Genomic DNA, 26,327 nt, shown 5'->3' with positions numbered 1-26,327 from the left:
AGTGTTTTTCAACCCTATTACCATCACCTATAGTGAGAAATATATTTTACATCATAATTCAGGTCACACAAGCACATACATACACCTGTAATGAAAATGAATAAAATAAATCAATAAAAGAGCATGTAACTGTTAAAATGGATATGATAGATTGCAAGACACATTATTAAAAATACTAAAATACACCATACTATGATTGTAAGCACCAATGCCTATTATCATTGGACTGTGCAATCAATGATTTTTAAAAAATTCTAAACATATTGCATTGCTTCCATTTATAATGAAAGTTTTATGTTGGCAAAAGTCATTCTTTGGGGAATAGGCCTAAGGAATAGCATTATGTGTTGTTGTTTCTGTGCCAATCAGACTGATCCACATGAAGCTCAATCAGTTCTGAACTTACCCTAAATCAACTAATACATCCAACCAGAGCATGGTTAAGGTCAGCAACTACTAATAAAAGAAATGAACACCTGTGGTAAGTTAACACGGATGGTTCTCGGGTACTCTTTCAAATCATTCTTTCCTTCATTTTATTCTTTTTTCTTTAATATAAAACCAATTGTGAATTCTCCTTTACCTAATCATTATTCTATTAGAATTTGCAATATTGTATTTTTGATAAAATGAGGAGATTTGTTAGTATTTTTTTTAAAGACACTACAAAAATTATAATGTGTGGCATTGAGACTGAGAATTTTTTTCATGTTGCAAGTATCAAATCGCTTCACTGGAGTTATAACACAGAGAGAACCCCTCTATAACTCACTTTATTTTATTTAACAGAATTAACAATTAAAGGAATTCAACTTGACTCCATCAACGAGAGCAATGACGGTCATGGATCTGGGCAATGGAAGTATTCCAAAGGTCTTCATTCTCTTAGGTTTCTCTGAACATCCCTGGTTGGAAATGCCTCTGTTCGTGATGGTGCTTGTTGCTTACATCTTCATGCTGGTGGGCAACACCTCAATTATTGTCGTATCCAGGATAGATCCTCACCTTGACAGCCCTATGTACTTCTTCCTTTCCAACCTCTCCTTCCTGGACCTTTGTTTTACCACAACCACCATCCCTCAGCTGCTGCTGAACCTCTGGGGACCAGATAAGTCTATTACCTATGGAGGCTGTGTGACTCAGTTTTATATGTTTCATTTCCTGGGGGCAACTGAATGCATCCTCTTAGCTGTGATGTCCTTGGATCGTTACACTGCCATCTGCAAGCCCTTGAGGTACCCAGCTATCATGAATCAGAGACTTTGTTTCCTCCTAGTAGTCATAGCTTGGCTAAGTGGTTTGGCTAACTCCCTGCTTCAGTCATCCCTTACTGTCCAGCTGCCACTTTGTGGTAACAAGGTAGAAAATTTCCTGTGTGAGGTTCCAGTGATAATCAGGATGTCATGTGTCGACACCATATTCAATGTAGCTATGCTCTCCATTGTGGGGATATTCTATTCCCTGGTGCCCTTGTCACTTATCCTTGTCTCTTATGGGTTCATTCTAGCTACCATCTTGAGAATTCGGTCCTCAGAGGGAAAGAAGAAGGCCTTTAACACATGTGGTTCTCATGTTATTGTCGTATCTCTTTTCTATGGGCCAGTCATTAGTATGTATGTCCAACCCTCTGCTACTAACTCCCAGGACAGTAACAAACTCATATCCCTGTTCTACAGTTTGGTGACTCCTATGCTTAATCCTTTTATCTACACTCTGAGAAACAAGGACATGAAAGGGGCGGTGAGGAGACTTCTTCTCATTGTACCACTAGGGAAGGAGAGCAAACATAACACCTTCCATATACAGCTCAGATGATCTCCTGTCCTAAAATCACCTCTTGATTTACCCTCCTCCAAAATTGTTAACATCCTTTAGTACCTATCCTATCAATATACATGTTTCATACCACATTATTATGCTTTATTCTTCTTTGGATATCATTTCAAGTGTGAATCCTAATTGTCGGTTTGTCTGAAATTTTTATGTGACTGGGGACCACGTCATTAAGTTCCCCTACATCCATCTAGAGATTCTACTATTGACATATCAAAGGTGGGCAATAAATAAATGCTTATTGGCTGACTCATTTACAGTCAGACAAAAAAATCCTACCATTTTATGATTTATTTTGGGAAAAAAATAGAAATAACATGTTCTATAACTGACCCCCTCAACACACATTCACTGCCTGATCCTTTATAAATGGGATATTTCAAAAATAATGCTTGACTCTTTCTTCCTTACACATCTCAATGGGATTTTTAAGATATTTGACTAAAGCAAATATTTCTAGGTTCCCAAAAGAAAAGTTGAAGATTAAAATCCTGAGAAACTTCTGCATGGACTCCTACTATGGAGAGTCACTCAGCCTTCATTGAGGAGGTAATTTGCCTAGAATGGGAAAATGAGGTGTATTTGGTACTACAGGCTAAAGTAGTACAGTTATTTTTTAAATATTTTAAATTAAAATATATATATTTATTGAATCAGAGTATTAAGTGTTAAGTAGAAGTGAAATGGAGGAAAAAAGTGGAAGATAACATGAAAATATAAAATAGATTGACTACCAGATCACTGAGTTTAAGATAGAGGTGATGAAGTACAAAGTTTGATGTGTTGAGGTGGGAGGATAAATATTCTGTTGATTTTTACTAATAACATCAACTCTTCTCATTGTAAAATGTCATTTCTCATACTTATTTACCCCCCACCATTATAAAAACCCTCATTTTCAACTTGTATTTAAGGTAAAAAAAAAAAAAAATTTTTTAAACAGCTACAAGCAGTCATATAAGGTGTATATACATTTATCTGCTCATCTTTGGGGCCAACGTATATTTGTACTGTTCCCTTCCAAACAGCAAGAACAAAATTTTCTAACTCATATAAACCTCTAACGCAATCAGTAATTAATTAATTTTAATAAATTAATTCATTCTTCAGTTTCTGCTCTGTTTATTACAGTAAAATTTCCTTTGTAGACGTGAAGGGAAGAATACTACAGTTTTGCTCTTTTTGGATAAAAGGAAACATCACTTGTTTGGAGGCAAGCTGATTCCTTAGCGTGGACATAATGTTGGTTAAGGAGTAGGTCTTCTGACTTCACTGTGTTCCCCTTCTTCATAGTGCTGACCACACTTGAAACTATACATTCCCTTAGATAACTCCCTCTTTTCTCCAAAAAGAACATTAGGTATTTTCTCTCTCACTTGGTAATCTGAATGCTTAGCAAGGTGAGTACAACAGATTAAGCTCTCAAATATTTTTTAAATAAAAATAAATGAATGAAGAAGTATTACCTACTGTACTCATCTGTTGTTGTTAGATGCTGTCGAGCTGATGTCAAAGACTTATGCAAATGCCAGTCACGTACTAAAGGATGAGTTAAGCAAGACAGGTTATTAGCTGGTTTTTAAGGCAATGTTTCCCAAACACTTTGCAATGAGAATTTACAGGGAAATCTAAACAAAACAGTAATCCATGTTCAAAAAATTTGGGAAATATCATATTTTATTCTTGGCATTTTGGAAGATAAAGTATCATATTAAGTTGGGAATTTGATAATTCTTAAGGAGTGCATGGCAAAGAGTTTGAGAAATTAGGCAGAAATTCGGGCATTTAAGAGAAAGAGAAGCTGAGCAGGATTTTTGGCAGTCATTTAAACCTAAGTAGTCAAACACTGGAGTCAGACTTGTTGCTGTTAGATGCCATGCAGTTGGCTCATCTCATGGTGACCTTATGTACAACAGAATGAAATGTTGCCTGATCCTGAGACATCCTCAAAATTATTGCTATGTTTGAGCCCACTGTGTCAATCTTTCTCATTGAGGGTCTCCCTTTTTTGCTGACCTTCTACTTTACCAAAAATGATGTCCATTTCCAGTGATTGATCCCTCCTAATTACATGTCAAAGGTAATCCTCGCCATTCTCTCTTTTAAGGAGCATTTTGGTTGTACTTCCTCCGAGACTGGTTTATTCATTCTTCTGGTAGTCCATGGTATATTCAATATTTTTCACCAAGTCCGTAATTTGAGTGAGTCAATTCTTCTTCAGTCTTCCCTTTTCATTGACAAGCCTTAGCATGCATATGAGGCAATTGAGAATACCATAGCTTGAGTCAGGCGCACCTTAGTCATCAAACTGGTGTCTGTGCTTTTTAACATTTAAAAGAAGTCTTTTCCTGTAGATTTGCCCAGTGCAATACGTCATTTGATTTCTTGACTGTCGCTTCCATGGATATTGATTGTTGAACCAAGTCAAATGAAATCCTTGACAACTTCATTCCCCCCCATTTATAATGATTTTGTTTATGGCCCCAATTTTGTGGATTTTTGTTTTCTTCACATTCAAGCATAATCCATACTGTGAGGCTATAGTCTTTGACCTTCAACAGTAAGTACTTCAAGTCATTTTCATTTTTGGCAAGCAAAATTGTGTCATGAGTTGTTAATGAGTCTTTCTCCAATACCTAAGGAAGTTAAAATGCCAAATAGAAAGGAAGCACAGAAAACCGATCCCTGCTTATAACTTCAAAATATCTGTCATTTTTTATGCATCACCCATGAAACAGAACAGAAAAGTGACAGTTAAGTGGCTTAAAAAAGCAGAGCTTTCAGTGTCTCACAGTACTGGGGAAGCAAATATTTGAAATCAGGGCCTCATAAACATCCAAGACTTTCAGATGGGACAACTGAAGGGCTGCAGCCTAGGTTATAGGAAAACTGGATATAGACCAGGCCTCACAAAAGCTGAAAGCCAGGTTTTATAATCAACTGTATTGAGTTATAATTAGTGTAGAATAAACTACATCCATTTAAGTTGTATAATTCAATAAGTTCTACACCCAATTAATTGTATAATTCAGCAAGTTTTCACAGTTCCATATACCACGAAACCAACACCACAGTCAAGATAGAGAATATTTCCATCACCCACTAAAAATTCTTTGTGCCTCTTTCCCGTCCCTCATTCCCTCCAGCCCCAGACTCAGGCAACTACTGATCTACTTTTTATCACTATAGAATAGTCTGCATCAAAAAAAAAAAAATTATATAAATGCAATCATACAGTCTGTATTCTTTTGGGTCTTTATTTTCTCACTCAGCAAAAGATTCTGAGATTCATCCATGACATCCCTTGTATCAGTAGTTTGTTCCTTTCGTTAGTAGTAGTGTTCCATTATACGGATATACTATAGTTTATCCATGGCAAAAAGATATGGCAGCCTGCCTCCATAAAGATTTACAGCCTTGGAAACCCTATGGGGCAGAGCCACTCTGTCCTATAGGGTCACTATTACTTGGAATCGACTCAAGGGCAGTGGTTTTGTTGTTCTTGTTGTTGTTGTTATAGTTTATCCACTTCACCTGTTGGCAGACACAAGGATTGTTTCATGGGTTTTGGCTATTTTGAATAAAGCTGCTATGAATATTTGGGTATAAGTCTTCATGTGAGCAAATGTTTTAATTGTTTTTTGAATAAATACTTAGGAGTTGAATGGCTAGATCATAGGGTGGGTATTTGTCTAATTTTTTAAGAAACCATCAAACAGTGTTTTAAAGATGGCTTACCACCAACCACCCAGGTGGCTGTATCATTTTACTTTCCCACCCAGCAATGTGAATCAGCTCCATTTCATTCAGAATTAAGGTGATTTGTTTTTACTCTAACTGCCTGCCAAAAGTAAAAATAAATTCTCTCTGGAAAAGGGTCATACTACTCAGGACTTTTTAAATATGTTTCTTGCCTATCATTCAATAAAAAAGAGCCAAATATATAAAAACAGGACCAAGACAAATATATATATACATATGTTAGAAACAAACCAGGTAAACCAGGTATTGAAGTAACCAGACATGACTTTTTAAGTCATTATGATTTAAGCGTTAAAGTAGGGGATATTGGTGATTCTGTGGTAGAATGCTTGCCTTCCATGTGGGAAATTCATGGACAATACACCTCATGGTGGCGGCTTGCATGTTGCTACGATGTTGAACAAGTTTCAACAGAGCTTCCAGACTAAGACAGACTAGGAAGAAAGGCCTGGTGATCTACTTTGGAAAAGCATTCAGTGAAAACCCTATGAATCACAATGGTACAATCCACAACCTATCATGGGGCTGGCATTGTTTTCTTGGTGGTATGAGGTCCCCCCGTCTCTCTGCTTGCTTCTCTCTTTTATATCTGGAAAGAGATTGGCTAAAATGGTAGAGTAATCTTGTAGATTGAGTCCACATAACTGCCACTAACCATCTCAATAACATCATAGAGATGGGATTTATAACACAGAGTAAATTCCTAAGGCATCATACATGAAGAAAGCAAGAGGTCATTGAAAAGACAGGAAAGAAAGAAAAGACTAAGCTGGATGTCAGAGGAGACTCTGAAACTTGCTCTCGAACATCGAGCAGCTAAAGCAAAAGGAAGACTTGAAGAAGTAAAAGAACTGAACAGAAGATTTCAAAGGGCGTCTTGAGAAGACAAAGTAAAGTATTATAAAGACATGTGCAAAAAGCTGGAGATGGAAAACCAGAAGGGAAGAACATGCTCGGCGTTTCTCAAGCTGAAAGAACTGAAGAAAAAATTCAAGCCCAGAGTTGCAATAGTGAAGGATTCTATAAGGAAAATATTAAATGACGCAGGAAGCATCAAAAGAAGATGGAAGGAATACACAGAGTCATTATACCAAAAAGAATTAGTCGATGTTCAACCATTTCAAGAGGTGGCATATAATCAGGGACCGATGGTACTGAAGGAAGAAGTCCAAGCTGCTCTGAAGGCATTAGTGAAAAACAAGGCTCCAGTAATTGTTGGAATATCAATTGAGATGTTTCAACAAACAGATGCAGCTCTGGAGGTGCTCACTCGTCTATGCCAAGAAATATGAAAGACAGCTTTCTGGCCAATTGACTGGAAGAGATCCATATTTATGCCTATTCCCAGGAAAGGTGATCCAACCGAATGTGGAAATTATACGATATCATTAATATCACATGCAAGTAAAATTCTGCTGAAGATCATTCAAAAACAGCTGCAGCAACATATTGACAGGAAACTGCCAGAAATTCAGGATGGTTTCAGAAGAGGATGTGGAACCAGGGGCATCGTTGCTGATATCAGATGGATCCTGGCTGACAATAGAGAATGCTGGAAGGATGTTTGCCTGTGTTTTATTGACTATGCAAAGGTATCTGACTGTGTGGATCATAACAAATTATGGATAACATTACAAAGAATGGGAATTCCAGAATACTTAATTGTGCTCATGAGGAACCTTTACATAGATCAAGAGGCAGTTGTTCGGAGAGAACAAGGGAATACTGATTGGTTTAAAGTCAGGAAAGGTGTGCATCAGGGTCGTATTCTTTCACCATACCTATTCAATCTGTATGCTGAGCAAATAATATGAGAAGCTGGACTATATGGAGAAGAACAGGGCATCAGGATTGGAGGAAGACTCATTAACAACCTGAGTTATGCAGATGACACAACCTTGCTTGCTGAAAGTAAGAGGACTTGAAGCACTTACTAATGAAGATCAAAGACCACAGCCTTCAGTATGGATTGCACCTCAACATAAAGAAAACAAAAATCCTCACAACTGGGCCAATGAACAACATCATGATAAACAGAGAAAAGGTTGACGTTGTCAAGGATTTCATTTTACTTGGATCCACAATCAACAGCCATGGAAGCAGCAGTCAAGGAACCAAAAGACGCATCACATTGGGTAAATCTCCTGCAAAGGACCTCTCTAAAGTGTTGAAAAGCAAAGATGTCACCTTGAAGACTAAGCTACGCCTGACCGAAGCCATGGTATTTCCAATCACATCATATGCATGTGAAAGCTGGGCAGTGCATAAGGAGATCGAAGAAGAATTGATGCCTTTGAATTGTGGTGTTGGCAAAGAATATTGAATATGCCATGGACTGCCAAAAGAATGAACAAATCTGTCTGAGAAGTATAGCTAGAATCCTCCTTAGAGGCAAGGATGACAAGACTGCGTCTTACATACTTTGTACATGTTGTCAGGAGGGATCAGTCCCTGGAGAAGGACATCATGCTTGGCAGAGTAAAGGGTCAGTGGAAAACAGGAAGACCCTGAACGAGGTGGACTGACACAGTAGCTGCAACAATAAGCTCAAGCATAACAATGATTATAAGGATAGCGCGGGACCGGGCAGTGTTTCATTCTCTTGTGCATAGGGTCACTGTGAGTCGGAACCGACTGGATGGCACCTAACAACAACAACAGTGAAATCGCATCAGATGACAAAATGGTGAACAATCACACAATACTGGGAATCATTACCTAGCCAAATTGACAGATATTTTTGGGGGGATACAATTCTATCTATGACAATGCATCTGCCAAGTGCGTCTGTCTTCATATGGCATCTTCCCCCTGTGTATGTCTCTGTGTCTATTTTCCTTTAATTATAACTCAGAAGTGATTAGGTTTGGGACTCACACTTTTCTGGTACGACTTTATAAAAAATGAAAAACCCTATCTCCATACAGGGCCACATCCACAGGTATAGGGGCCAGGATTTCAATACATATTTTGGAAAGACACAGTTCAAGCCACAGCAGCATGCTATCTTTGCTTTGGAGAAATGGCCTCAAGGTCTTCCTTCTTATTCTGCACTCTGAAATAGTTTATTACTGTTGAAATTATCTGATGTTTAAAGTTTTGGTGGAGCTGTGATGAGGACTCAAAGCTATCTCTATTTCTTCTATAGAAATTGGTCTTCTTAAACTTTCTAACTTAGTGGGCTCATTTCTATAAATTATGTTTTACTAGAAAATATAAACTTTTATCTACCTTTTAAAATTGATGTGCATGGAGTTGCACAAAATGGTCTAACATTTTTATAATATTTGCTAATTTGATAGTCCTTTCTCGCTGGTGTTTTTTAAATTTGCGTATTTTTGCTCTCCACTGTTTAAAATGATGTTAGCTATGGTTTGTCTAGTTTCCTAATTTTATTTCAAAGAACCATTCAGTTTTGTTTTTATCTTTACCATTCTTTCTGTTTTCTTTTCATTCACTGTTTTTTTTCCTATCTTTTTGAGTTGGATGTATATTTCATTCATAATAATTTTTATTCACCTAAGTGTTTTAAAGTAATGAATTTTCCTCTGAACTCTAATTTCTCTATATACATAGATCCTGACATGTCATGTTTGTATTATTGTTATCTTACTGAAATTTTGCCATCTTTATTTAGTTCTTCTCCTTTATCTGAAGAGTTGTTTAATAGTATATTCTTAATTACTGTGTAAGGGAATTAAAAAAAATTATATTGAGGTTCCTGATAACAACCGAAATGGCCAGTCTGAAGATTGGGTGAGATTCCTTGATTGCTGGTTCTGTTTTCACCCTAGCGGCAGCCAGCTACCATACTGTTTCTAAGAGAGGGATGTCTGCTAGGGTTAGCGTAACTGCACTGCAACCCCTCCCTGTCACATAGCTGTGTAATTGCCACACTGTAACCACTCTAAGAAAGAGATGTTTTCTTGGTCATCTCGTGCTGCTGTAACAGAAATACCACAAGTTGATGGCTTTAACAAAGAGAAATTTATCTCCTCATGTTGAAGTAGGCTAAAAGTCCAAACTCAGGGTGTCAGCTCCAGGAGAAGGCTTTCTCTCTGTCAGCCTTCTCATCAGTCTTCCCCTTGGGCTATGAGCTTCTCCACACAGGGACCCCGTGTCCAAAGGACCCACTGTGCTCCTGACACTGCTTTCTTGGTGGCATGAGGTCCTCTCCTCTCTGCTTGCTTCCCTTTCCTTTTATCTATTGAGAGATAAAAGGTGGTGCAGGCCACACCCCAGGGAAACCCCCTTTACATTGGAATGAGGGGTTTGACCTGGTAAGGGTGTTACAATCCCATCCTAATCCTCTTTAACAAAAAACTACAATCACAAGCGGAGGACAAACACAGAATACTGGGAATCATGGCCTAACCAAGTGGACACATATTTTGGGGGACACAATTCAATCCATGATAGACATATACCCTTTTAAGCCAATCACCCTATAGAGCTTGCATAGGAAGTCCTATCATACAAGCTCCTGCCATAGGAAGTCCTGCCTTAAAATGATCCACTACCAATCAAGTAATGCCTTTGGATGATGAAAGTCTGTAAATACCAATCAAGTAACATGTTTCATATCCATTGTTCCCCTCCTGTAAAACTTCACTGCTGAGTTGCCATTTGGAATTACTGTATTCCAGCTCAAGGGGTTCAGTCTATTCCCAGCTTGAGCTGTCTCTTTTCTTTTAATAAATCTCTCAATTTTACATTAATCAGAATACAAATCTTTACACTATAACACCACAAAGTCAAGGGGATTTTATTTTTTTCTTCATTATATTCTACATTTATTGGATTGTGGTTTCAGAATGTTATTCTCATCATTTCTATTTTGGGGGATTTATTGAGGTTTTTCTTTGGGGTTTATTGTCTAACATAAGGAAAAAAAACAAAAACAAAAACAAACCCAGTGCCGTCAAGTTGATTCCGACTCAAAGCGACCCTACAGGACAGAGTAGAACTGCCCCATAGAGTTTCCAAGGAGCACCTGGCGGATTCCAGCCGTAGCACTTAACCACTAAGCCACCAGGGTTTCCATTGTCTAATATAGAGTATATAATTTATATTAGTGATTATGTTTAGTCTTAGTATATTTTTTGCTCACTTGATTCATCTTCTATTGAGAGAGGTATATTAAAGTCTACTATATTAGTATGTTTCTATCTCTGTTTCCTAGTATACTCAGTTATGTCACTTTTGGTGACTATGTGTTAAGAAGATGTAGGTATTATATCAATAGCCATTATATCCTCATTGAGCATTTTAACCTTTAGCATTAGCAAGAGTCTTTGTTTCATTTCAGATTTACTGATCTTAATTCTTCTTTGTCAAATATCAAGACCATGACCATTATTGTCTTTTTCTTTAAAGTACCTTGTAAATTTTTGTCCTTCCTTTTATTCTTTTTTTATTATTATTATTTTTTATTGTGCTTTAAGTGAAAGTTTACAAATGAAGTCAGACTCTCAAACAAAAACTTACAAACATCTTGGTATGTACTCCTACTTGCTCTCACCCTAATGAGATGACACACTCCTTCCCTTCACTCTCTCTTTTCATGTCCATTCGGCTAGCTTCTGACCCTCTCTACCCTCTCATCTCCCCTTCAGACAGGAGATGCCAACAGTCTCATGTGTCTACTTGATCCAAGAAGCTCATTCTTCACCAGTATCCTAGTCTATCCCATAGTCCAGTCCAATCTCTGTCGGAAGAGTTGGCTTTGGGAATGGTTCCTATCTTGGGATAACAGAAGGTCTGGGGGCCATGATCTCTGGGGTCATTCTAGTCTCAGTCAGACCATTAAGTCTGGTCTTTTTATGAGAATTTGGAGTCTGCATCCCACTGCTCTCCTGCTCCCTCTGTTGTGTTCCCTGTCAGGGGAGTCATTGGTTGTAGCCAGGCACCATCTAGTTCTTCTGGTCTCAGGACGATGGAGTCTCTGGTTTATGTGGCCCTTTATGTCTCTTGGGCTCATAATTACCCTGTGTCACTGGTGTTCTTCATTCTCCTTTGATCCAGGTGGGTTGAGACCAATTGATGCATCTTAGATGGCCACTTGCTTGCATTTAAACCCCAGACACCACTCTCCAAAGTGGAATCCAGAATGTTTTCTTAATAGATTTTATTATGCCAATTGACTTATATGTCCTGTGAAACCCACTCCTGCTACACTGGCCTTTGAAGAATTCAGTTTATTCAGGAAACTTCTTTGCTTTTGGTTTAGTCCAGTTGTGCTGACCTCCCCTGTATTGTGTGTTGTCTTTCCCTTCACCTGAAATAGTTATCTACTATCTAATTAGTGAAAATTCCTCTCCCTCCCTTCCCTCCTCCCCGCTCTTGTAACCATCAAAGAATATTCTGTTTAAACTATTTCTCCAGTTCTTATAATAGTGGTCTTATACAATATTTGTCCTTTTGCAGCTGACTAATTTCACTCAGCATAATGCCTTCCAGATTCCTCCATGTTATGAAATGTTTCATGGATTCATCATTGTTCTTTATCGATGCATAATATTCCATTGAGTAAATATACCATAATTTATTTATCCATTCATCCACTGATGACCACCCGGGTTGCTTCCATCTTTTTGCTATTGTAAACAGTGCTGCAATGAACATGGGTGTGCATATATCTGTTCATGTAAAGGCTCGTATTTCTCTAGGATATAGTCCAAGGAGTGGGATTGCTAGATTGTATGGTAGTTCTATTTCTAGCTTTTTAAGTGGTTGTACCGTTTTGCATTCCCATCAGCTGTGTATAAGTGTTCCAGTCTCTCCACAACCTCTCCAACATTTATTATTTTGTGTTTTTTGGATTAATGCCAGCCTTGTTGGAGTGAGATGAAATCACATTGTAGTTTTGATTTGCAATTCTCTAATGGCTAATGACTCATGAGCATTTCCTCATGTATTTGTTAGCCACCTGAATGTCTTCATTAGTGAAGTGTCTGTTCATATCTTTGCCCATTTTTTAATTGGGTTATTTGTCTTTTTGTCATTGAGTTTTTGCAGTATCACGTAGATTTTAGAGATCGGGTGCTGATCGGAAATGTCATAGTTAAAAACTTTTTCCCAGTCTGTAGGTAATCTTTTTACTCTTTTGGTGAAGTCTTTGGATTAGCATTGGTGTTTGATTTCTAGGAGTTCGTTCCATGTGCACTGGTAAAGAAAGTATACTTGGCTGCTGTTGTGTGGAGTGTTCTGTGTATGTCTATAAGGTCAAGTTGGTTGATTGTGGCATTTAGATCTTCCATGTCTTTATTAAGGTTCTTTCTGGATGTCCTGTCCTTCACTGAAAGAGGTGTGTTAAAGTCTTCTGCTATAATTGTGGAGCTGCCTATCTCACTTTTCAATGCCGTTAGTGTTTGTTTTATGTATCTTGCAGCCCTGTCATTGGGTGTGCAAACATTTAATATAGTTATATGTTCCTGGCATATTGTCCCTTTAATCATTATATAGTGTCCTTCCCTATCCTTTGTGGTGGATTTAACTTTAAAGTCTATTTTGTCAGAAAGTAGTGTTGCCACTCCTGCTCGTTTTTGATTGTTTGCTTGATATATTTTTTTTTCATCCTATCAGTTTTAGTTTGTTTATATCTCTACATCTAAGGTGTGTCTCTTGTAGGCAGCTTATAAACGGATCATGTTTTTTAATCCATCCTACCATGCTCTGTCTCTTTATGGGTGCATTTAGTCCATTAACATTCAGTGTAATTACGGGTAGTTATAAAAAAAAAAAAAAAAAATTTTTTTTTTTTATGAGTTTAATGCTGTCATTTTGATGTCTTTTTTTGTGTGGTGTTGACAGTTTCTTTTTCCCACTTAATTTTTTGCACTGAGTGGTTTATCTTTATATATTGTCTTTTCCTCTTATTCATCGCTGTTGATTTTGTTTCTGGTGAGTCTCTATTTTTTTCTAGTATTTTATTTTGATGTATAGGATAGTTAGTCTCTTTTGTGGTTACCTTAACATTTACCCCTATTTTTCTAAGTTTAAACCTAACTGATATTTCTTTATATAGTCTTGTCTTCCTCTCCATATGAAAGATCTATGACTATATTTCTTAGTTCCTCTTTATTATTTTACTGTGGTCTTCTTTTACATAATGTTATCACTGTTTTCGTGTTTTAAGCTTTTTTTTTAAATCTTGATTTATTTTTGTTATTTCCCTGTCTGGGTTGACATCTGATTGCTCTGACCAGTGTTCTAGTCTTAGGTTGATACCTGATATTATTGGTTTTCCATCCAAAGAACTCCCGTTAGTATTTCTTGTAGTTTTGGTTTAGTTTTTACAAAATACCTAAACTTCTGTTTATCTGGAAATATCCTAATTTCACCTTCATATTTGAGACAGTTTTGCTCAATGATTCTTGGCTGGCAATTTTTTTCCTTTAATGTTTTGTGTAAGTCATCCCATTGCCTTCTTGCCTGCATGGTTTCTGCTGAGTAGGCTGAGTTTACTCTTACTGACTGTCCTTTTTAGGTCGCTATCTGCTCTTAAAATTCTCTGTCTTTTGTTTTGGCAAGTTTGATTATAATGTGTCTTGGTGACTTTCTTTTAAAATCTGCCTTATGTGGAGTTCGATGAGTATCTTGGATGGATAAGTCCTCATCTTTCATGATATCAGGGAAGTTTTCTGCCAACAAATCTTCAACAATTCTCTCTGTATTTTCTGTTATCCCTCCCTGTTCTTGCACTCCAATCACTCGTAGGTTATTTCTCTTGATAGAGTCCCACGTGATTCTTAAGATTTCTTTATTTTTTTAATTCTTTTATCTGATTTTTCTTCAAATATATTTTTTTATATTTATATTTATTGGTGCCAAGTGCTTTATCTTCAAGGTCACCAATTCTGCCTTCCACTTGCTCAATTCTGCTCCTCTTACTTTCTACTGAGTTGTCTAATTCTGTAATTTTATTGTTAATTTTCCAAATTTCTGATTGCTGTCTCTCTATGGATTCTTGGAGCTTATTAAAATTTTCATTATGTCCTTGAAGAACTTTTTTAATTTCTTCAACCATTTTATCTCTGTATTCCTTGGCTTGTTCTACATATTGCCTGACCTCCTTCCTTATGTCTTGAAGAGTTCTGTGTATTAATCTTTCGAATTCTACATCCGGTAATTCCGGGAAGCCACCTTCGTCCAGAAGATCCTTTGATGCTCTGTTTTGAAAGCTTGTTGAAGCTATCATGGTCTGTTTCTTTATGTGGTTTTATATTGACTGTTGTCTCTAAGTCATCTATAAGTTATTGTATTAGTTTATTTTATGTTTGCTTACTGTATCCTAGTTTCTTGCTTTGTTTTGTTTTGATATGCCCAAGTGGGTTGCTTGAGTGAACTGGCTTGATTATTTTCACCTTTAGGGCTCTGATGTCCTGTCACCAGATGGCTAGAGCTGTTATCAGGTGTATGAGTTTATGCGTCCATTCACTTTTCTTGTTTGGATTCAGCTCAGGTGTCCAGGTAGCTGGTCATCAAGAGTGTGGTACAGGCTCTGTCCTACAGTCTTAGAGTGGCAGAGTGTTTGGTGTAGGTACTGGTATCTGGTTGCGGCAGGGGGTCATGCTCTGAGCAAGGCAGGAGGCTGAGAACCATCCCCCGAATGTCTCTGAGAAAAGCACATCCCTGTTCCCTAGAGCATACAGGCGGGTGAATTCTGCAGATGGACCAAGGGCACCCAGTGCTTTTTGTTGGAGGACTGGGAGATATCAGTTATCCTTGTACCCCTGGGTGACCTGAGTGGAGCCACCAGTCCTTAGGCCCCTGATGTGGGTAGGTGAGGACCGTGTTTAATAGGCAAAGCCTTGTTAAATATCAAACACCCACCTCTCCACTGCACAGCTTAAACAGTCGCAGTCTGCCAGCAAGGGCCTATTCTCCTGAAATAGGCCCATATAAGTCCATGCAGTGGGAAAGGTATTCAAAGTCTGCAGACCATTGATGCCTGGACTGGAGCCTCTTTTGTTCTGAGCTCCCCAGGTTAGTGGAGCTGACAAATTATCTTTTCCCCTGTTGTGAATTTGTTCCTTCACCAGTGCTAGGTGGATGGCTCTAGGCACTCAACAGGGCCTATCTCAGGCCCAGGGAAATCAACAGGCACTGAAGCTGGCTTGGGGGTGGGGAGCACAGTAAAATATATGCAAGTACTTAACTTTTGCCAAGAGCACAGTTCTTTTCTGATTCTGGAGGTGCAAGTAGGCTGTATGGCTGGCTGGTTCTCCCTGAAAAAAGTACAGCTGAATTCTACCACCAGCCTGCTGCAGCCACTTCTGGGAATGGTGCCTGAGGGGTCCCAGCGATTCAGGTCTGGCAACTTCTCTCCGCTTCTGAATGGTCTCTTTCTCCACCTGCCACTCAGTCCATTTTCTAACTCTGCCTTTGATGTTGAGGGCTCCTAGCTTGTCATAAATATAATCGTTTCAGTTGACTTTTTGGATCTTTGTTGTAAGAGCGATTGCCGGAAGCATCTTGCTATTCCGCCATCTTAGCCCAGCCTTCCCTTCCTTTTATTCTTAATGTTTCTAATTATCTTTTTAGGCATATCTCTTAAATACAGCGTGGAGTTGGATTTTGCTTTGGAAGCTAATCTGAAAATCATTTTTTTAGTTCAGCAGGTGAGTTACAACCATTTTCATTTATTGATATATTTGATAAATTTTGATTTAGATAGGTCATATGATGTTTTAATACTTATTTAAAAATATGTGACTATATATACGTATGTGGCCATAGAAGCATAAAAAGCATATAAAATCTTTCACTATATGGTCAGTTTGCTTTCTATATTAATTTGATATTATTTTGGTATTTTGGAGATTTAAAATTTTTGTTCTTGTAGGTACTTTCATACCAATACTTTTTATAGACCTTATCAGTTTTCTAGTAGGAGCACTATTATTATTAATAATCTCCTTCCTCTTACTTCCCCAGCATTCATTTCAAAATAATTTCCTTTTAACTCTAGTTAGTACCTAATCTGTGAAGTTTTTCTTCTTTCCATATACTTTCTTCTTTATCCTACTCTTTATAATTGGTGTATCTACATTATCAGATGTTGTCATGTGCCATTGCACCTATTCTGACTTGTAGAGACCCTACAGGACAGAGAAGAACTGCCTCACAGAGAGTTTCCTAGGCTGAAACTTTACAAGAACAGACAACCAGGTCTTTCTCCTGCAGAGCCACTGGGTAGGTTTGACCTACCAACCTTTTGATCGACAGCCAAGCATTTAACCATTGTGCCACCAGGGATCCTCACATTATTATAGCATATACCGATTACTTATTATTCTGTATCCTTTTTCTCCACCATTTGGCCTGCTCATTGTAGAAATCAAACTTTGGTTGTTTGCCAGTGTCTTCCCTTTCCAACTCATCTTTATTTCCTTTAATAATACAAATAGAAATAATTGAATATCATATGAGATATTCTAAGAATGAATGAAGTAAGATATTTAAGGAACTCACATTTAAGTACCCCAGAATGATTTATTCAGGTAAACTCTAACCTTAGGGTGACTTTTTAAAATTAGTGACTGTTTGCTTTTTAAAAAATGAGAGGGATGCTGGTGAGGAGTGAGCTTCTTGGATCAGGTGGACACTTGAAACTATGTTGGCATCTCCTGTCTGGAGGGGAGATGAGAGGGTATAGCGGCTTAGAAGCTGGCAGAATGGACATGAAAAGAGAGTGGAGGGAGGGAGTGGGCTGTCTCATTAGGGGGAGAGCTATTGGGTGTATGTAGCAAGGTGTATATAAATTATTGTGTGAGAGACTGACTTGATTTGTAAACTTGCACTTAAAGCACAATAAAAATTAAAAAAAATGATTATTTCAAAACAAATCTAATAATCAAAGGACTTGCTACCAATCTCAGTGCAGTAGGTGACTAATTGAACATAGCATCTATTCAGAGAGCTCTGTCCCAAGGAACTTTTGTGCTAATCCATCTGGAATAAGGATAAAAAAAAAAGGTTAAATAGCTTGTTGGAAACAATGCCCAGAGGCCTCAGGAATAGAGTATAAATAACATATTAGCAAGGCATCCCTGATACTATCTACTATTATGTTCCTAACACATGCTTTTCTCTCTTTGGAGTCCTATCAACTGAAAAACTCACAGACTGAAGCTGATTCTTAGATATACATCTGTGTATGACAGTTTCTCCTACGAACTTTTAAAAAATTTAAATGTATCCTTTCATAATTCCTTTTCATTGAATGATATTTCTTAAAATAAGGTAAGTAAAAAGATACTTTAAAATGTCATGCATTCTTAGGAAAGGTTGGAATATAGGTAGGTCAAAGTGCCTGATTTACATGTAAAAACAGAATATTTCAGAGGTTTTTCCTAAACTTTAGGAATATCTAGTTCTGTGGCTAGGAAGCAACTGGCTTTCCCTTTGTAATAAATTAATCTCTCCCTCTCTCTCTCTGTATGTCTGTCTGTCTGTCCCTCTCCCTTTCTTTCTCACCAAGAACAATCTAAAAAGCATTTAAATTTCATCAAACACTGTGTCTGATAGATGTCAAACACCTGAATGAAGTATAAAGCCCTCATTCAATTCTGTGAACTTTTCAAAATGTATAGTACAAATTTAATGGATTGACCTGTCTATGTGTTTCATCCGGGTGGTTTGGTGTCAGACATAATTTTGTTTCTTCTTATGACCTTTTACTGTATCTAAAACTAAAACGAGCTGTAAATACTATGTGTGAAGAAAAAGTTGTAAGAATAAGATATGCTAGAATGAAAATGTGAGCAGAGACGCAAAGAAGATATCAAAAACAATGAATCATGGCATTTTATTAAAGGGACTTTAAAGAACTGTAGATAAATGTATTTCTGCATAGCAACATAGGGATGGAAGATCACAGGAAGTGGGAGATCCAAATGTCATGGGATCCAAGAGCTAGCAGTGATGAAATATCATGAGAATGACTTGAAAAAGACCTGAGTATAGAATTATGAAGTTTAACCATATATTTCAACAATAAATCTCATAGATTAGGACCACCTGCTGTGGCAACACTATAGAAATATCCAGAGAAATTCCTCATTTTTGGAAAGTTACCAGCTTCATGAAGGAGGCTCTGGGGTAGTCACTATTCACAAACAAAACTACACTTAATTCAGCAAACAATATGAACAAATTCCCAACTAACACAAATTAAGCAAAATTGCTGAAAGTGTACTTGAATGAATACCATCATTAATGTTATATCTACATAGAGTTACACACATTAGAGTTACAAAAATACTGTCCTTAGAGTTACATATTTGAATGCATACTGTCATAGAGTTACATTAGAAGAATTCATGGGCAATTAAATATTAATCTTAAAAGACTGAAGAATGATTCATGATTGAAAAATATGAAAAGGTGAATATAAAGTTAAAAGAATAGGCAATAGATAATTTTAGACAATTATTTAATAGCACGGGGAGATTGGAATTTTTAGAATGTTAATTTTAAAGATCAATGTAATTCACACCATGGTTTTATTTCATATCCCACCTACAGCATAGAATTTTCACCTGTAAAAGAACTTTACTCACAACACGTTTTAAAATTCTATATGTTCATGTAACATTTTGCATAATGTCAAGGTCAAATTAGGGTGTAAGGGGCAAGATTCATTTGGTAAACATCCCAGGAGTAGAGATGCTTTCTAAGGAATTTTCAAGCTCTGAATTTTTAGTCTCATTACCTAATGCCTCTTTTAAGGCATTAGTTTTTCATCTTTAGACCCTTCCTACTTATTAGCAGAGTATAAACTTAGGATACAATAATTAACAACATCCTAAAATATGGGTCCTAAAAACTCCTGTGTCATAGGGTTTGATGGTGGGAACTACATGAGTTAATGCATGTAAAAAGTGTATTGCAGTGTTTGGCATAAAATGAATTATTAAGGCTTAACTAGAATTATTGGTTTTATTATTTTTATTTTACACTACTAGCCTAGATAGTGTGTAAACAAAGGTATTCACATCTTAGCCCTGGGAAGCTTTGTGTGACCCTTCACAAGGTGGCTCTGAAGATGTAACAAAATTGTATCTGAAAACTGTATTTTGTAACCCTACAAATGTAATCTTTTACCTTTACATCACTAATTGAGAATAACTCAGAATTTTGTCACTAGGGTGCACTATTTTAACTCCCCATCTGTATTTCTGAATATACGCCATTTTAGGGAAGATTGTGGATTTCATAAAATGCACATTATGAACAAAAAAGCCTCATTACCTACTTAGCCTTTCTCAAAATTATTCTTCACTTGTCTAGTTAATTTTGTTGTGTTAATGTACACTTTAGCTAAACAAACAAAGGAATGTCCCAAAAATGTAAAAAATATATCTGGACTGGAATAAATTTGAGCCTCAAGTAGGATATAGACTTTTCTCCTGACAGCAGTTCCCTGGAGTTAAAAATATATTTGCAAACTTTTATATATGACAGGATAATAAGTTCACTCCAACCAAGAAAATCCCTATACAATAGATAAATTAGCTAAATTTAACATGAAAGATCAAATACCCAATATTTGAATTCAATAGTCACATATGAAAATATACACCTGAAAACAAATTCTTGGTATGTTCAGTTCTCTCATTTTATACTTCAAAAAATTAAAGCTAAAAGTGTTTTGGTTCTAGCTCCATTCCACATAGCTAAGATGGGTTTAAAGCAAGCCTTCTTACTCCCTATAGAGTTGACATAGTTAGTCAGCTAACTAAGTGGGGATGGACAGGGCTATCCTGATAACTCTTATCTCCAGGATTTCTCCTCCTGCTCCTCCTCCTGTAGCTACCTCAATATCTTTACTCTTCTTGTCACTGCTTTTTCAGCAATTTTTCTGTAAATGAGTCACATGAATTCTGGGCCCTGTGACATATTGACTATCAGACACACCTCGATATAAAAACTAATAATTTGCATTTTAACAGCCACCATACCTGAGTTTTTATATCAGCCAAAGTTTGAAAACCATTGCTCTAGAGTTTCCAAAACACATTCACATCTATTTTCCATTAGATCCTCACCCCAACCCAAGGAGATAATCAGTGTTATCTTACAAAGGAGGAAATTCCGTTTTAAAATGGTTAGGTTGTTTAAAATGACTGCCTTTAATTTGTAGTGTCATGAAGGGAAATTAGGCCACCTGGTGCCAGAACCCTTATTATTTCATCCTCAAGTTACTGCACTCCATAGTCTATGAGTGCATGATCAATGCATAATCATGTTTTGCCACTGTTCCTAACTTTCCGTCTTCCTTGCCACTTCCTACTGCAGCTGAAATAAAGACAATGGCACTAATTAACGTAAGCCACCCTGAAGAATTTATTCTACTAGGCTTCACTGACCGCCCTTGGATGGAGAAACCTCTCTTTGTTATTCTTCTGATAACATACCCTATGGCCATGATGGGAAACATTGCCATCATTCTGGTGTCCAGGTTAGACCCCAGGCTCCACAGCCCCATGTATTTTTTCCTCACCAACCTCTCCTTTTTGGACATGTGTTATACTACAAGCATTGTCCCTCAGATGCTGGTTAACCTGGGAAGCTCTAAAAAGACAATCAGTTACATGGGCTGTACAGTTCAGTTATATTTCTTTCACACAATGGGTGGCACAGAATGTCTGCTCTTGGCTGCTATGTCCTTGGATCGCTATGTGGCCATCTGCAGGCCACTTCACTACACCCTAATCATGAATCGGCGAATCTGTGTCCTCCTAGTATCCATTGTGTGGCTGAGTGGAATCATCTCTGCTGTCTCAGAGGCTGCGGTTACATTACAATTGCCACTCTGTGGTCTCAACAAACTGGATCACTTGTTGTGTGAGATTCCTGTTCTGTTAAAGATTGCCTGTGGTGAAAAAAGTGTTAATGAGCTTACGCTCTCTGTTGTATGCATTTTTATGTTAGCTGTTCCGCTCTGCTTAATTCTTGCTTCCTATGCCGGTATTGGGCATGCCTTATTGAACATTAAGTCTTCAGAGGGAAGGAAAAAGGCCTTTGGGACATGTTCTTCACATCTTATAGTAGTTTTATTATTTTATGGCCCAGGTATTAGCATGTACCTTCAGCCCGCCTCTTCCATCACAAGGGACCAGCCCAAGTTCATGGCTCTCTTCTATGGAGTGGTGACACCTACACTCAACCCCTTCATCTACGCCCTTAGGAATAAGGATGTGAAGGGGGCATTAGGTAACCTGATGAGGAGGCTTTTCAGTTCCAAGTGAAAGATGGTAGACAGCAAATGAAATTATTTACCAATTAAAGTAGGTTTATTCGAAATTTCTGTAATAATGCGTTCTTGTCCCTGTTGTAGGGGAAAAAAAATCTCCAACTTTAGTAAAGCAAAAAGAAAGCTTTATTCGTCATATATTCCAAAGGACAAAAGTTGAGAAGCAGACAACGCATGTTGCCAGAGCTGTGTCTGCCTGAGTCTAAGGAAATATTACAGACTAAGCAAGAATGGGAAAACAGACAAGCACACTACCACAGCCATGTCTGTCCAAGTCCAAGGAAATTCCAGAATAAACAAAAGTGGGAAAATGGACAAGCATGCTGGTACAGCCTTGTCTATCCAAGTCCAAGGAAGGTTAAAGAGTCATCAGTATAAATTAACATTAAAAGTGGGCAAAACAATTGAAAGCGTCACCTTTTCACAGATTGGCTAGAAACTGTCATCCTACATATTGAATTGTCTTAAGAATCATTGGTACAGGTTTCAGTAAGGACAGTCAGGAGGGTCTTCATTGGTCCAACAAATTTCTATTCACTAAATGTTTGTTAATAGAAAAAGATAAGAGTAGAAAGTCTTTTGTGTTCTGGCTTCTGTGAAAGTTTCCCTAAAAGATATTTTCCAAGATTATCCTATCTATTGCCTTTATACCTCAGGGCCCAGTTGATGTCCTTGTGAGTCCTTGTGAGCCCAGCTCCAGCTGGGTCATATTCTCTATGCTCAGAACAGGAAATAATAAGTCTAATATTATTTCCTAAATCATTCCCTCCTTTTGATTGGAGATTAGAGATACCACATCGATGATCAATACCTGTACTTAGTTGAGTTCATGGATGGCAACCATAGAAGGTTCTTTAAATGCACGGTGCTGGTTTTCCACCGGATACCATCTGGTTCTTCACCAGGATCTTAAGAGCAATATTCTCATTATTTGCACTGTCAAAGTGAGTAAACTCAATGTACATCAGCATTTTAGCCTGAGGCCTTCTTTTGCATTTTAGATGTGTAAGACAATAGAAGATAAGTTTTATTGTACCTAATGCTATCAAGATGTAGACTAAGAATCTTACTTGTAGTAGTACAAATAAATCTGGTGTTTGTAAGGGTGTTACAGTGTGTAACCAAGTAGCTTATTACCTAATTTATGTATATCTTTTTCTTCTCTTGTGTTGTTTATCTAAATGCAACAAGAGGTATTTGCTACAACACATACTTTTGTGGACCAATAAATAAAAATCTAAGGCTATTTTATCATCTCATGTCACCTTAGCTTAAGGAGGTCAGAGATCACTGTTGTGTTTCTATCACACTAGCAACATAACTATGTCTGTTATTTGTCTCATAGTGATTGGAAAATTTTTTAAAGATTTCTTCAATTCAAATATACTGTAAGTAGGAATTAAATTTACCAACTATACCCTGAGTATTGGACCAATGGGCTTTCTTCTGACTCTCGTTTTACAAAGGATAACAAACTAACATTACCTTTCTAGTATTTACTAGGAATACCTAAAGATAATCTTAACATTCTCAAAGTGTATTTATTGCCCACAGATTCTCTAGGAATCTAAACAAGAGATGGTCTACATAAATTCACTATTGGTTGGAAAGTGATCATCTAAATTTGTGTAGTTGGGTGTACCACACAAAAACATATTATCTATAAAGCACACAAAGTTTGTCTAGAGAGAACAGAAGGCATAGAAAAATTTACATATGAAAAACAAGTTTCTATTAAAGAATACATGATTAGCAAGATAATATAGGATGGACTTCTGTTGGAGGTCTCCAGTTAATCTGTCTAAAACATACTAAGTGCTTTCCCTGAGGGCAAGCTGCCTCTCCTTGGTTTACCTATCAACAGTCATGGGTCACTTACTCAGTAGCAAAAGTGGAATCTAAGACAAAATGCAGTCTGAGCCATGAGGTCAATTTCTTCTGAGAACCTGATTTCATTAAGACACATAATTTTCTACATAGCAAGAGGGTAAGAGTGTGATTACAAGCATTAGACAGGTATTGCATCGTCTTGAAGCCTGATAAACTGATTATTGATTTACCCTAAACATAACTCTATTTATTGAACTTTGGAGTCAGTTTCTCAAAACAAACTGAATCCTTCAAAAAAAAAAACAAAGCCCAAAACAAAATGGTCTTGTTAGTTTATCTGGACAATTGTTTGACTCAAAGTGGCTTCAAGAATCAGTTTTTTTCTCAAAGCCCGAGGTTTAAATGGACGCCAAAAGGCGATGGCCTATGTAGGTTGCCCCAACCTCTGTGAAAGCGAGAAATCTGGATTCCAGGAGAGTTATATACAGTCTTTCATGGTTCCCTCCTTTGGGTCAGGATCTTGTTATAGAATCATTGGTCAAAAATATTCAATAAATGGTAATTGGGCACTTTCTGGTGTTTAAGATCCCAGGCACCATACAGCGAATCAGAAGGTAGAATAGGAACACTAACACTAGGCCAATTGTCTGAAGTAATCAATGAAACCATGACCCTAAGGTCTTTGAACCAAGGAAACAAATCTCAGGAGGTGTTTTGTTTATGCATAAACAGTATCAGTAACTGCTTTTCATGTGCCTCAGCAACAACTACATTCTCCCAAACCTGACTGTGTATTAATATAAACACAGCAATATTTATCTATTAAGGCACAAACTATTCCTTGAGAGAACTAATAGAAAATCTAATGCTATTATAACTTCTAAAACCATAGCTCAAATTTCAGACACTTTTTTGGTTATGATATTTACAACTCTGCTAAATTTACCAAAAGGAACTTCTAATTCAAGGGTTAAAATAACTAAACCCATTAGTTATTTAGGAGAAAAGAGGAAAATGGTTTCTTATATCCAGAAAGTAGGACTTAAAAGCATTTCTTATTTCTAGAAAGAAAGACTTTCAAGTAACAGAAATATTTTTACATAAAACCTATAGTATCATTTCATTTACTCAGTCTGGTGTAGTTAACTTCTGTTGCAAGTGATTCTGGATGGACCGCAGTCTGTGAAACCATCAGCTTCTGCATCAGAGTTCTGGAAATCTTGATTGGGTCTAGTCACAGTCTTTTTTGCAAGTTCAATACAGTCCATATTTTTTGTTGAGATATTCTGGTCAAATGTTTTCAGAAAATCAGAAAGTAAAAATTTATCTGTAGATGACAAAACTTAATATGACCATGATTAATTTATAAACATAACTCTTAATGGTTAAGAGACCTGATATAAATTAATTATAAGCATAATGTAAAGATCAAGTAAAATCAGCTAAAAAAAAAAAACTTTAGATAAAAAATTTTCTAAATATAAACATTAATTGTATTTTTAAAAAATTTCAGATGTAACACATTATAATCTTGAGACATAAAACCTTATAGTCAGGTTATACTAAGAATAGACCAAGATTGTCAAGCCTCTGAATGCCTGAATAGTAATAAAAAAATAACTTCATAGGTAAATGATTTGAATTCTCCAGTCAAACTATTGGCTTTGATGATGCTATATTCAAATAATAAAGTTTGAACCAAGTTAGTAATTAAGAAATAATAATAAAATTATGACATAATGCTATGCCTTTATTGTCTACTATTAGGCAAAAACACAACAGGAAATACTAACATATAAATTTTAACCCAAAGAGAAAGAATCAGCACTTCTTTTGATTTTAACAACACAGTCTAAGTAATTTATAACATGTTAAATGAGCCTTTTTAGCGCTTCTCTCTTAAACAAATTTTGTGGCTTTCCATGAAGTTTCAAACTTGTCAGGCGTTTGTCATAAGTTACCGTGAAACAATACTTGTTATTTAATCAAAGATCTCAAAATAAAGACCTTAGCTTTTTTCTTCCAAAAGCCATGTGTCTTGGCTGCTGACTCAGGAATCTTGTTCTGATGAGAGACCAAACCTTTGTTTCAGAGGCAGATTACTCTAATAAATTAACTCTTTAACTCAGAAATCGAAGAAAATTTTGTGATTTTAACAGCTAGAAACCTGATTCTTTCTTTTATATGCTATAAAAGTTCTTAAAAACTATCATGAATTAAACCATTAAACTTCAATCAGACAGAAAACTTCTGACAATATCTAATAAATTTCCTTTTAATAAACTTCTTAGAAGTTGTCTTTGTTGTATATCTCTTAGAGTAAAAAAAAAAAAATTTTTTTTTTTTTCTTATAGTACATCCCTGTAAATGGCAAAAATAAACTTACTCATTAGCTGACCCAAATATATATCTTTTCTCTTGTGGTATAAAAAGCAAAATGTATAAGCTTAAATTATGAAGAATAATGATTTAGTAAATAATATTGGAGTCTATATTCCCTGTCCTTGAGCATAGAGAATGTGACCCAGCTAGAGCTGGGCTCATAAGGAGTCACAAGGACACATTAACTGGGCCCAGAGTTATGAAGACAATAGATAGAATAATCTTGGAAAACATCTTTTAGGGAAACTTTCACAGAAGC

General features: G+C 36.8%; 2 protein-coding genes across 2 annotated transcripts; both read left to right on the top strand.

The window, feature by feature from the left end:
• The first annotated feature begins 507 nt into the window (after window positions 1-507).
• Window positions 508-1,926, top strand: LOC135232998 (olfactory receptor 2B11-like). The gene has a single exon (XM_064295840.1). The coding sequence runs from the start codon at window positions 835-837 to the stop codon at window positions 1,813-1,815; it is 981 nt and encodes a 326-aa protein (XP_064151910.1). The 5' UTR covers window positions 508-834; the 3' UTR covers window positions 1,816-1,926.
• Window positions 1,927-20,867: 18,941 nt separating this feature from the next.
• On the top strand, window positions 20,868-22,185 carry LOC100661697 (olfactory receptor 2B11-like). Its single transcript, XM_064282566.1, has one exon. The coding sequence runs from the start codon at window positions 20,913-20,915 to the stop codon at window positions 21,849-21,851; it is 939 nt and encodes a 312-aa protein (XP_064138636.1). The 5' UTR covers window positions 20,868-20,912; the 3' UTR covers window positions 21,852-22,185.
• The last annotated feature ends 4,142 nt before the right edge of the window (window positions 22,186-26,327 follow it).

The sequence above is a fragment of the Loxodonta africana genome, chromosome 1 (genome assembly GCF_030014295.1).
Source record: "Loxodonta africana isolate mLoxAfr1 chromosome 1, mLoxAfr1.hap2, whole genome shotgun sequence".
Lineage (NCBI taxonomy): Eukaryota > Metazoa > Chordata > Mammalia > Proboscidea > Elephantidae > Loxodonta > Loxodonta africana.
This window is presented reverse-complemented; position numbering and strand designations above follow the sequence as displayed.

What these genes read in the sequence shown, in the direction of transcription:
- LOC135232998 (XM_064295840.1), top strand. Translation starts at nt 835, where the DNA reads ATGACGGTCATGGATCTGGGCAATGGAAGTATTCCAAAGGTCTTCATT.
- LOC100661697 (XM_064282566.1), top strand. Translation starts at nt 20,913, where the DNA reads ATGGCACTAATTAACGTAAGCCACCCTGAAGAATTTATTCTACTAGGC.